At 42.4% G+C, this 13,276-nt stretch overlaps 1 protein-coding gene across 3 annotated transcripts in view; it reads right to left on the bottom strand.

Annotated features, from left to right (window-relative positions):
* LOC115576950 (rho GTPase-activating protein 6) overlaps positions 1 to 13,276 on the bottom strand; it is a 90,344-nt gene that overhangs the window by 50,506 nt on the left and 26,562 nt on the right. The window contains exon 1 of one of the 3 annotated variants that reach the window (XM_030409659.1): positions 1,044 to 1,493. The exons of 1 other annotated variant lie outside the window; for it this stretch is intronic. In XM_030409659.1, the coding sequence (XP_030265519.1) occupies positions 1,044 to 1,085 (42 nt within the window). In that variant the 5' untranslated portion in view covers positions 1,086 to 1,493. Of the gene's footprint in view, positions 1 to 174; positions 381 to 1,043; positions 1,494 to 13,276 lie in introns of those variants that run through there. One more of the 3 variants, XM_030409658.1, reaches the window with a different exon arrangement.

Raw genomic sequence — 13,276 nt, 5'->3', positions numbered from 1 at the left:
GAGGGGCTCTCAGCCACAGAAACATAAGTCATAAAGAGGAGACAGACCGCTGGAGCAGCGAAGCCGAGGATTCCTCACCACTGGGGAGGAGGAGAAGAGGGGACAGATGGAGGAGAGAGAGGGCAGATGATAAAGTAACACCACTACTACTCGGTTCCACACATTTGAATGAACCTGTTCTGCAGGCAACCTGTCGCTTCTTCCAGATAAAAGCTCTCCAATCATCGTCGGACGGGTAAAAGGCGAGCTCCGTAAACGCTGAGGGGTTTGGTTTTTGAAGGTGAGGTTCTCATTCCGTCATCGTCCCTCGCGGCCTTGACCCATAGCTGTGTGTTTTGCCCTCATCTGGCCAGGCGAGCTTCGAGGTGTAGAGTGTCAAACAAAACACCTGTGGCTCGCTGGCAGAGAGAGAGAGCAAGAGAGAGAGAGAGAGAGACAGCCCGCTGCAGCTAAATCTCCTCTTTGAGAACCAGGAAACATGTGTGGTCTTGTGTGGCTTGCATGTGTCTGCGCTCTATACGCCACATGTCACTTAAAATGCTCACATCACAGGAAGTTTCTCGCACGTAGGGGCCCCCCTCGAGCTCGGATTTCTATTTCTTTTCTACAGGGGAGATGCATTTATTTTGTTAAAATCCTAGAGTCACATTCACTTATTTCTTGCACATCTTAAAATTCATGCAATGCTTCAGCGTTAAAAGGAAAAGGTTGTGACTGTGTGAAATGGACAGAAATTCTGCAAACGCACTTTGAATGCATGCTGTTTGAGTTCCAGAGAGGCACAGGGGGGGTTTCAGATTCTATATGCAAAACTGTGTTAAAGTCGTCTTCGTGCAGGAAACAGACATCTCTCTCTGTTTCCCACACAAGCACACACACACACCCACACACACACACACACACACTCACTCACACACATACTGTACATGCACGCGCGTACGCTCAACAGACCACAGAAGATGCAAACCCCCAAAGCCTTATCAGTGCGCGCCCGAGAGTCGCTGTAATTAATTTATGGCCCAAGTAAACCCCCCAGTACTTACAAGATAGGAATTTTGCCTGTCGAGGAACACGGAGTCTCCCATGGTCCCGAATAAGTATCCACATATAAACAGCCCTCCTCCCCCCCCCCAAAAAAAAAAAAAAATTGCAGATGCAACAGATGATATCCCGTTTGGAAAACAATAAGTCCAGGAGAAGTGTGTGCGTGTGCGTCGGAGAAAAAAAAAAGAAAAAGAAAAAAGAAAGAAAGTCTCCACGAATCACTTGTGTCTCCCTCCTCTATCTACATTAAAGGCAGACAGAGACCTTGGGCTTCTTGATGTCGCCTGCTTTTAACAGTTCATGGCTTTATGCGAGTCACAAGCGCGTGTCTGGGAAGCATCTGTGCCAGACAGGACACCGCGGTGCGTAATGCGTAACGGATCCATACTGCGCGCTCCGCGGACTCTCTGCCGAAGACAGATGCTGAACCGAGCGCGTAGAAGCAGAGAGAGGTGGAGGGGGGGGGGAGTGTCAAGTCCGCGGGAGTGCGCGGCTTCCGGTAGAGATTTTCAGAATAACATCAGCTTTATTTTGTATTTCTGAACAGTTAGAAGGCAAGACGGTAACTGCGAGTACGACCTGAAGAAATCCTACTCAGTATCATTTTTTCAAATGACCCGAGATGGTGAGACTGTCTGAGGCAATGTCTTCTTCTTTTAAAAATGTATTTCTATGGCATATCTAGCGTATTTCCTGATTGCGTATTTTTTATTGTTGTAAATTTGTAAAATAAACAGACAGCTCGGATACATTGATGATAATAAAATAAATGATAACAACGCACATTATTCATACGAGATACCACGAAAGACACTAGATGTGCTCTTTTGACACTAAATACAGGCTTACAGTGTTTTTGTCGAAAATGATTGATAGTTTGACTTGTTTTTACGGAAGCCCTAAACGGTCATGGTCATGGTTTTTCTTCGTTTCTTCCATGCTAAACAATTTCGATTTGATTTGTTTTCTCAAGATCACAAGTTATCCATGCCACCATCGTAGAATAAGAAGTGTTACCATCCCCGATTAATCCATCTTCACAAGGAAAGAAAAGCTTGTTCCCTCTCATTAGTGAAAGCCTGCAATGTTTAAGAGCGCAGCAGTGCCATGCTGCATGTGCATGAAGAATTACTCGAAAAAAACATTCATGTGGTTTTGCTTTAAAACTACCCAAACCCCGACCCCACAGAGAAATGTGTGTGTGTGTGTGTGTGTCTTGGTCAACTTCTTGCGAATCTCATGGGACCATTTTTCTCCCGAATAACTGTCTCATTATCTTGGGAAAACCACATTTGCTATCTCTTGATAAGGACACAAGCAAGGTTTCCTTTTTCTCAAGATTTCAACAAAACGAGCTGCTTGTCTCTGGGGAGAGAAAAACATTTGGTATTCCGTAATGATGACATGAATTACTTGCGAATCAAATACAATTGAACTCACGAGGAAACTCGGCAAATAATATGTTTACTCAGTATCATAAAAATTGGTACTGAAATATGAATATCTGCTGGTTTTCTTATGGCCTTCTATCATAACAAACTAACTGTCTCTGGGTTTTGCACTAGTGATTGAAAAAGGGGGCTGTTGCAATGTTACCACAGCGTTTGGGACATCGCAATAGCCATTTTAATAGACTGCAACCGCCAATCGGTCTGTTAATCATCGATAATCATTTGAGGATAGTTTGGCGTGTCCATCAGAGATTCGTTGAGCTGAAGTGGAATCTCCAGACTTCTTCTTTAACTCACGATAACAGGAGACGAAGAAAACCTCCTTTCCTGGCTTTAAATACGTAGCTCCTGTCCTGATCTATTAATCGATCTATCCACCGATCATTTCAGCTCGACAGATGGAACGCCGGATAAATACTTACAGTCCCCACCCTCACATGCGCTCATAATCGTCCATAAGCATTTTATGTTCTCCATTCAGGCGCCATGGAAATGTGGCCGACAAGCCGCGACACATCAATGTTCCTTCGCACGCGGCAAACCCGTTAGTTCACCTCGGCCCCGCTTTTACGCATGTATAACGCATTCAGTGCGCTTTGACCGCGCTGATCAGCATATGGCATTTGGGGCTGAAAACTACAGCGAGGCAGAAGGGGGGGGGGGGGGCACCGACGGAGGAAGACGAGGAGCTGAAGAAGCTCTAGATTATCAGCAGCCAGGCCTGCTCGACTGTTTTCATGTGAGTGACCCACAAATGGAGCTTCGGGAGATAAGGTCTGACTCGGGAAGCTCCATGTAGGGAGATTGAAGCTTTTGGATAGTTTACAGTAAGGAACTAGGGCTGTTTTAAGAGTAGAGAGGAGGAAATGGAGTGGAGAGCGGCGTTTTTTGTGTTTTACCTTTTAGATAAGAGACATTAATGACAAAATCAATTCAAGGGGGATTCCTTTTCGTTCTGGGCCGATTCCCGTTGCGTGACGTAATCATCGAGACGAACAATATTGCATTGTAAAAAAAAAAAGGACAGGGACTTTTATTTACGAGCGCTACCCCCCTTTTTGCAAATGTGCTCTTAATGGGGCAACCGTGTCCACCGCTGGAAGAAACCGGAAAAGGAGGCTTGTCTGGGTTTTGCGTAATACTCTATATGGATCCGGCGTTGGGCAATCTGTGTCAAAGGACTCCACTCGCATCCAGCCCTGGAAGTAAAACAGAAGTATGCAAAATAAACACAGCATAAGCAGAGTTAATGAGTGAGAGACTCTGGATTCCTCCCCGCTTATCAGATCGTGCCGCAGCCGTTTAAAGAATGCCGAGAAGTTAAAGAGGAACACTCTGGAAATCTGGAGATAACAGGCTTGAGGACTGACTCAGCTCTCAGCGTGTGTCTCTCAGACAGGTCATCGCCAAAAAAACCCTGCCGTGTTATAAAGTTACGGCTGGAGGCAAACCTGTTCCTGCAGAGAATAGCTCCTTGATAGGCCGGCTGCTTATCAGATCACGTCTAAATGAGGTCCGCTCGAGCATCTGCGGGTGTTGTGTGTCGATCGAAGCGAAATCGGGGCAGGAGGTGGAGTCGCGCCGCGCTTTATTTTTGACCGCTCATTGTAGCTGCTGGCTTATATCCCAGTTTACAAAGCCACGGGTAGACACTCGCTCATATCTCCGTGCAGATCACCTGAATTGGGGTATGTTTGGAATGGGGAAGGAGAGGAAAACAGGAGGAACGTGCAAACAACACATCCGTGAGTCGTTATTTGAGGATGTGAAACAGAACTGGACAACACAATCACACTGATCCTCAGGTTTGGTCACCATTATGGCAAAAGCCTCCTTAAAGAGTCGTTAAAGCAACATTATGTCACTTTTAAACCTTAAAACAACAGCTTCAACGAGGTGGTGGGGCGCTAAATCACACATAATGCCAATTTCTACATAATGTTGCTTTAAAAAGAGTGTTAACAGGGGCCTAATAAAGGGTCGTTTAACGTCAATAAGGCGCTGTTCCGGCTTTACATCTGATCGCTGCGAAAAGTATAGATAACTGTTCATAAGTGCATATTTTACGGTAATCAGTGTTTCCCACACATACAGTTTGCGTGTATTTGGAGACACGTTTAAGCATTTGAAAGGCTACTTTTGTTTATTTTTTCATCCGTCCGCGAGAACGACAACATATGCAATTGATCAACTAGTTGACAATCCACCCTCGCTCCTCCCCTCCAGTCAACTGTCAATCACACATGCTCTGCGGACAGACACAGATACACTGTCTTGTATTTCATCCCTCACCTTGTGTTTATGCCGCTGCTTTGTACAAGTTTTTGAGCGCACCCGGCTGTTGCGATGCTGTTCAAAGCACGTCGGTCCTGATCGGCTATTGACGACGAAAGCAGATTGCGTTGCTGATAGAGAGGTAACAGAAAGGCGAGGCAAGCTAGTGTGCGTTCTTTAAGGTGGACAATTAAAGCACACTATGTAGGACTAATGTAGGCAAACTCTTAAAGCAAGACTGAAGAAAGTTGATTTTTGAGTCCCATTCTCAGGTCGTCATCTCCCCCCCAACTGGCTGCCACATCACAATCTTTTTCCTGTATTTTCAATCATAGGAAGTAATCTTTATCAGCAGCTTCAGTTGTCAGGAAAATGAATGTGGTGATATGTGAGCTCAGTAGCCATTACGATTTTGACTCCTAATCAGCCTGAGCAGGATAAACACAGCGTGACATAGCTAAAAAAAAAAAAATTCGCCATGTGATGCCGTCTTCGGTGTTCGACAAGAACAACATGCAAAAACAAAAATTAGTCCTGAGAAAACGGCGTGGAAAAACAGTGAGTTCCTGGGGATGACGTGGAGTAAGATGTACAGGGTTGTTGTTTTTCTTTTTTTTTCCGCCCTGAAAAACACCGACTCAAGTTCAGTCGTAAGGTTAGAAAGCTGTGTTTTATGGTCTTGTAGGAGGAGCCCATTGTCTCCTAAAATGGTGTTTCAATGGTCCCACTGTGACCATGGCTGACACACACACACACACACACAATACATGGAGCCTGTTGGAGAGAGAGCGAAGCATGGAGGAGAGGAGAAAGAGGCAGAGCCAGTGATACGTGGAGATGCAGTTTTTCATGCGTCTTGCAGGAAGCGGCCGTGACTGCACGTCAGAACGCGATCAAATCGCCAAAGCCGGGGCCGTCACCTCTCATATCATCTTGAGATTGTTAAAATGATGCCGAAATGAGGCTGCGTATGATCGTACATCAATTTCAAAGCACACTCAGGATTTTCCACTGTTGAATTTGGTACGGCCTGTTCGTGTTGATATATCACATCGCCGCTATTAGGTGTCGATCTAGAGAAGAAGCAGCTTGGAATTTAGACAACAGCAGTGAAATGAGGAGTATTTACAGCTATTTAAATCTGCCTTATGAATTTATTTTTTATTTTTATTTGTTTGTCTTTGTAATCCTTAATGTATTCTCAATCCAAAAAACAACAATCGGACACTCGCACGAGGCCAGCCGATAATTCCAGCGTTATACGGGGCTGCAAAACACCAATGTTTACATCGCTCCGTTGGGAGATGCGCCACCCTCCTCCCAGAGGCCAAATGCCTGAGTTGTGAAATCACCCCATCGAGTGGAAAGTATTCTGTTAAAGTGCTTTAAGACGATCCAGTAAATGACACTGAAAAATCCTTGCGAGGCCTTCGACCTGTTTAATAAACACTCGCAAAATAGATGTTGCAAGGCCCGGATCAAAGTGTTTGCATGCGTTGCATCACAGGCGCGACCTTGCCTCGCTCTCGGAGGATGCCGGGCGAAGACTGCGAGCTGAGGGTCAAGAATCATGTCTCATTGTAAATTCATAACTCAGCCCACATGTTGTTCATTGTTCACACTTTCGTATTTTTTTTTGCATTGCTTGTTGCATAGAATCAATGAAGAAAACAAATAAGGGAACAGGTTATTAAAGTTTCTTGTGTTCGTCATGCAGATGATGATCACCCGTTTCTATGGGCCTTAATTTAGTAATGCTAGAATGCATGGCTTTATAGGTGGCCTATTCAGTCAGTCTGTCGATAATTACATCCACTAATTTGGTCCAGACTTTCATGGTCCCCAGAGGATCAATCCTACTATCTTTGGTTTCCCCCTTGCATCACATGAAGGTAGACATTTTTTTTTTTTTTTTTTTTGCTGAAATGTCTTGAGAACTACTGCCAAGCCATGACAGTTGTTAGAGGATGAATCCAAACTATTTTGACAGTCCTCAACATTTCCTTTAGCACCACCTGCAGATTCAAGCTTACGCTTATCCAGCAAATATCGCAACATCTACCGCAGACATTCATGGTCCCCAGAAGTTCAATCCTAATGTCCCTGGTTCTGCTCATGGCTTCCCACAAGAATCACACGGTGCACATCATGAGCATCACATGGAGGTTAACATTTACTTGATCCATTTTTGCCAAATTTTGTGCAGACATTCGTCGTCTCCAGAGGATGAATCCTTATAAATAATGTTGATGATCCTTGACATTTTCAGCACAAGCAAAATATCCCAACATCTACTTGATTTATTGGCATATTTCAACTCTATTGGCGCTCCCTTGAATTTACTCTGGCGCCATTTATGACATTTGTGGTTTTCAGTGAAGCTTCTCAATACTTACATTTATGAGAAAATGTCTGCAACACTAATATGACCCGTTATCTGTTTTATGCTAATTTCTAACAGTTAGCTTGCTACAATACTCAACTAAGGTGGTAACCAAGGTAAATATTACCTGCTCAACATTAGCATGTTAACGCTGTCAATGTAAACATATCAACGTGCTGACATTAGCCCTTGTTTTTTAAAATGGTACAACTGGCTAACTATGGAGCTAACTATCATGTTAGCAATCTGCTCAGCTGCTACAGTAACTCAACAAAACAACAGCCCTGTGAGTAACCTCCACGTCAACAAGCTTCTACAACCAAATATTTTGCAAAGACGCACTGATTTGTTTTCCTGTGCACATCTTTTTTTTTTTTAGCATTTAGCCCGGTTATTATTGAAAGTAATTCACAAGAATTCACTTTATGATCCCATGCCAGTTTCTACGTGTTGCCTAATCAGACACAGCTGGTCAAGTTCAACGAAAAAACCCAAACTAAATAAGAAAATAAGCATAAATGAGTGGCAATGGGAGAGCTGATAAAAATGACAAAGGACCTTCGCCCTGTGTTTTCCTGCTTATTAGCTTTGTCTTCCTAATGTTTTCTCTCTCTCTCTTCCAGACGATGAACTCTGACCTCGGTTTCACAAGACAGCCCGAAGAACGGGTGTAAGAGAAAGAAAATGAGAGAAAGGGGAGAGGGTCGAGGGGGAATGGTAAAAAAAAAAAAAAAAAAAAAAAAAAAAAACTGGGCACACATAAACGAATTTACAGCAGGAGCTGCACAAAGCAGCTCCAGGGGATGACCTCAGAACTGGGGAATGTGTGTGTGTGCGCGTGTATGTGTGTGTGTGTGTGTGTGTGCGTGCGAGAGAGAGAGTAAAAGAGGGAGAGAGAAAGACAACGTGGGTTTGCTCCTTCACTTGGGAGGTAAATAAAGAAGACGCACACGCACACAAACACATTTTAACAAATTGTCTCATCAAGGGCCCCCAGACCGCCGTCTCCCTTCCAGAGACGACCCTCGTCCGGCGGGAAAAGATGTTTTTTTTAGAGGAACTGATCACTCAACATCCACCAAAACACAGGACACGCACACTCGCTCGCACACACAACGTGACGACAGCGCGGGTCTGGATTCAATCTGGACGCTTCCATCGTCAGGCCAGCCCATTTGTCCTAAATCTCCATACTGTGGCCTCAGGGCCAATAGACAGAGGGGAGGGGAGAGAGAGGCAGGGTGGATTGGGGGTAAGGAAGGAATTTTGGGTACTAGCCCGGCATGGCTATACGGCTTTCATCTCCATACCACCTCCATTAGACCATGCTTAAAGCGGCGGGCCAGTCAGGACTGTTCAGCAATGGAAATGCTCAGCTCTGACCTGAGGGCTACTAACCTTCTGCAAGATAGAGAAGTGTGTTTTGCAAGAGGAAGCGTTTAGAATGTGATAATATCAGAGTAGAGGCGTGTTGAATCTTTGGATTTATAGTCGCGGTTTAGATACAGATAACATCCACATGCCTCGGGTTGAATCATTCTTCCAGTGCTAGGTAGAGATACGACGGAGCTGCACAAATGAATCCAGTCAAGATGTAGATCAACAGTCTGCGTCTTTGTAAAGCCGTCTCTGATCTCACTAACACGCATATCTTTGAGTTTCAGAACCTTGGTGGGCCAGAGTGTGTGTGTGTGTGTGTGTGCCCACTCGCTTCAATCTGCGTACGACTTTAGGCTTCCGGCAGATTTTGTGCAGCACCAGCGCCAACCTAAAAATTTGCACGCAGGTGATTCGCCAATCTGATGCATGCACATACAAAGCATAAAACACTTCAGGTAACGTAGCATAAAGAGCGAGGAATGTCCGAGCAGGGCGGAAGTCGAGGTTGATGAAGGGTTAAACAAACAAAGGACCATTATCGAGGAAGGTGGGTGAGATCAGAAGTCAAAGTTGAATTATTTTAACATGAAACATAGCTTATTTAACTAAGTTTGTGTACAGAGTGCAACCTTTTCCTCAACCTAACCAAGAAGTTGTTACCAAAGTACCATTTTCTGTGGAAAAAAACAAACACTTTGACTGTATTCGTAGACATAATGTATCTTTTAAATGACTTTAAATCATTCCTGTCTATCATCTATACAATGTTGACTTGCAGTGCATTGTTGATGTTATCTTGAGTCATAGGTGTGTACTGCCAATTCAGTATGGTTGGCTTGTTGAAGCCAAACATGAGGCTAAAACTATTTCCCCAATGACACACCTGAGTCTTTTTGACATCTCTTTGCAACATCCGTTTGTCAAAGAGCCCATCTGGAGTAACATTCACTTCCATCCCATTTGTTATGTGCAAATGAATGTATACACTTGAGACATCCATTGGATCGCCATCAAAAATATTGTGTAAAGTGTCTAAAATCAACTGTGTCCCGATTTTTGGAAAGTGAATCTGAAATCTATTCAAAACTGCATTTAGAAATCCCCTCATTTAAAGAACCACGTGAAGAAACATTGAGCCTACTTTGCGCAGCAAGCAGAACCAATTCAATTTGAGCACTTTCGCAAAAATTCATCGTGACTAATCTTCCATCATTATTTATTTTCCTAACTGTTGAGCAATAACAAAAAATATCTTGATGTGAAAATTACTGGGGGAGAAATAAAACGGGCATTAAAAAGCCTCTGTAATGGTAAGAGTCCTGGAGCAGATGGATTCAGCATCGAATTCTATAAATGTTTTCAGGATACACTGATTCCATTACTTATTATACTATTCAATGATATAATCAGAGCTGAATCCATGCCAATAGCTATGCGCACAGCTGTCATCACATCAATACCAAAACCTGGAAGAGATCATGCGCAAATGAGCGACTTTATACCACATAGCTTACTTAACAATGACTACAAGCTCTTTGCAAAAATACTTGCAATGCGACTTGAGAGTGTGGTTCCCTCTCTTGTCCATTTTGAACAAGTAGGTTTTATTGCGGGCCGATCCGCCGCAAACAACATAAGACTCTTTCATGTCATGAACAGAGCTGCCTTATCTTATCTAAATGCTGAAAAAGCATTTGATCGGATTGAATGGCCGTACCTGTTCTACACATTAGAGAAATACGGCCTTGGTCCTGTGTGTATGCAGTGGATTCGTGCACTTTCTTACAAACCTCTTGCCCATGTAAAAACTAATGGTATTGTGTCTCAACATTTTGAACTATCTAGGTCAACTAGACAAGGATGTCCAGTCTCCCCGATAATTTTTATTTTAGTGTTGGAACCACTAGCGTGTGCTATCAGAGCTAACCAACAAATAGCAGGCATAAACATACATGGATATGATTTTAAAATAAATATTTATGCAGATGATATTTTGTTGACCCTCTCAAAACCAAATGTATCAATGCCTCATTTACTTACCACCATTAAAAAATGTGGTGACCTATCGGGCTATAAAGTCAAGTGGAATAAAAGCGAAGCAACTCCACTCAACCGCTTGACTTTTCCAATACATCTTGATACAACACAAATAGTGTGGAGGAAAGAAGGACTAAAATATCTGGGGATTACCATTATCTCTCCCATGGAGAAGATATTTGAACTGAATGGGCCCAAAATGTTAAAAATGACTAACACAGGTTCTTTGGGGCAATAAAAAGCCAAGAATTAGCCTTGACAAACTCTCCCATTATGAGAAAACCCTTAGTAATGAGACCTGGAAAAATTACAACATCCGGAATTTGGGTCAGATTGTAAAGCAGAATAAAATAATAAGTTTTCCTGTATTCAAAAACACATTTGCACTTAATGATACTGTTTTCTTACAGTATCTACAGATTAAATCAATTCTGAAGGAATATGTAACAAAAGGAATATCACTGGCTTCAGATGTGGAAACAGATAATAAACTGAAAGAAATCATAAAAAATCAAGGCACAGTATCTAAATTATATAGGTTTATTCATACCTCTTCCTGTAACATCTTGGGTAAAACTAAAACACAGTGGGAACAGGATTTGGGGAAAAACCTAACAACAGAGCAATGGGGAACTATAATGCAACGCACAAATGACTTACCAAAATGTATTAGGTACAAACTTATACAGATGAAAATTTTCCACCGAGCATATATAACACCACAGAGGCTGCATAAAATGATCCCAGATACATCTGACTTATGTTGGCACGGTGGAGAGAGAGGATCTCTGATACATTTGTTATGGCAATGTCCACAAATAAAACAACTCTGGGCCAGAGTGCAAAATATTCTATGCTCAATCCTAAATGTGGATGTATCTGTTTGTCCAGAAGTGTGTCTGTTGGGCCTGAAACTGGACGGAGTGGAATCCAAAGTATTGCAACACCTGTTATCATTGGCTTTTCTTTCTGTAAAAAGGATCATTCCGATGAACTGGAAAATAAGAAAACCAAATTGTTTTTGTTTAGATCATTTTACAGATCTGATAATGATGGAGCAAGCAGCCATTCCCCTGCTGGAATCCTACAGGGATAATGGACTAAACAATTTATGGACTTCTGTTCGGGAATATGTAGAGGAAAGACAATAAAAAAGCATTAGAAACTCGGATTTAATACACACCGAGAAATAAATGAATATCTTTTTGAAATGTAATTAATCTGTGCTCCCGTGACGCATGTACTGTTACTGTTGTGTTTGTATTGTCTGCATTGTTTTATATTATTATTATTAATTTTGATAGATTTTTCTTACGTCGAAGTCTTGTGTTATGCTGGGTTGTGTTAAATCATAAAATGTAAATGAAAAAAAAAACTGTTGAGTAATACTGTCAGCGATAGAAATTTCCAATTTTCCCTGTTGATTTTTTTTTTTTTGTTGTGTAGTTTGACTCATGTTTGCCCATTTTGTTAGCTCTCCAAATATTAGGAAAAAGTTACCACGAATCACGCGCGTCAACATTAATTCTATTTCTACTTTTGGCTCAGTCTTCTTTATTAAAACACAGATAAAGCAAAGTGTTTATCTTCCAAACACGGTCAGGCAGTAATGTGTGCTCGGCGTTGTTCCGGTCGAAGCATACCCTTTTTTAAAAACCAGCGCTGTTGACTCTGTCGCCTGGTCAGTGGACTGAATGAGTTTCTCCCTCAGTAACAGCCTCTCAAATATTGATTATAAGGGCAGTACTCTTAGTTAAGTGTTGTTTTTTTAAATGAATAAAAGTGCCCAACACATCACGTATTTCTACTATAAAAAAGAACAATAATCTGACTTTATTTATTGAAATGCTAATTGGATCCAGGACCAGCATGTGTTTCTCGACGTGTGTGTGTGTGTGTGTGTGCACAGGTGTTATTCATGTCAGCGTGCATGCCTCTCGGCCCCCCGTGTGTTTTCATCGCCCGGCGTTCGGTGACGTCATCGGCACTGCAGAAAAAGGAAATCGGGGGTTTTGTTGGCGCAGTCAGTCTTTCCACTCATCCCTTCACGTGTTTATCCGTGTCGGGTCTCGTCTGTCCGTGTCTTCGCTCGCTGTGTATATCTGGTGATCTGACCTTCCACCCCCTCTGCCCGGCTATCCATCTTCCTGCCTGCTGCTCTGTCAGCTTTGTTTGGCTGGCCGGCTGGCAGCTTTCTTGCTGAGATTCCCTGAGTAATGCTGGGTGGGTTTAAATCGTCAGCTTTGTTTATCAGTTACTATAAATCTTTAATATCCAATTTCTTAATAAGTCTTATTGGGGTTTAGCATAAGTCATACACATGTAGCCCCTGTGTCTATGTGCAGCAACTGAGCGAATAAACAGACAGCACAAAATGTGAAGTGAAGCTAAATCTAAACTGTGCTTGATACAGTGAAACACTTCGCTTATTATATATTCTATATGATTCTACGAAACTACAATAATACAACGACTGAGAAAAAAAAGAAGACAAAGACAGGACGAATACTATGAAGATGAATACTACAAATTCAAAGACAGAGAAGAAGAAGAAGACAAAGAAAAAGAAGAAGATGAATATGAATATGAAGAAAAAGACGAATATGAATAAGGATTCAAAGAGAAATACAAAGGTTACAGTACTGACGTATGCACACGTACAACCCATTCTGAAAAGAGACTGAAAAGGTCTGAATCTGGATATATT

Source organism: Sparus aurata, chromosome 24, assembly GCF_900880675.1.
Source record: "Sparus aurata chromosome 24, fSpaAur1.1, whole genome shotgun sequence".
NCBI classification, from domain to species: domain Eukaryota; kingdom Metazoa; phylum Chordata; class Actinopteri; order Spariformes; family Sparidae; genus Sparus; species Sparus aurata.
This window is presented reverse-complemented; position numbering and strand designations above follow the sequence as displayed.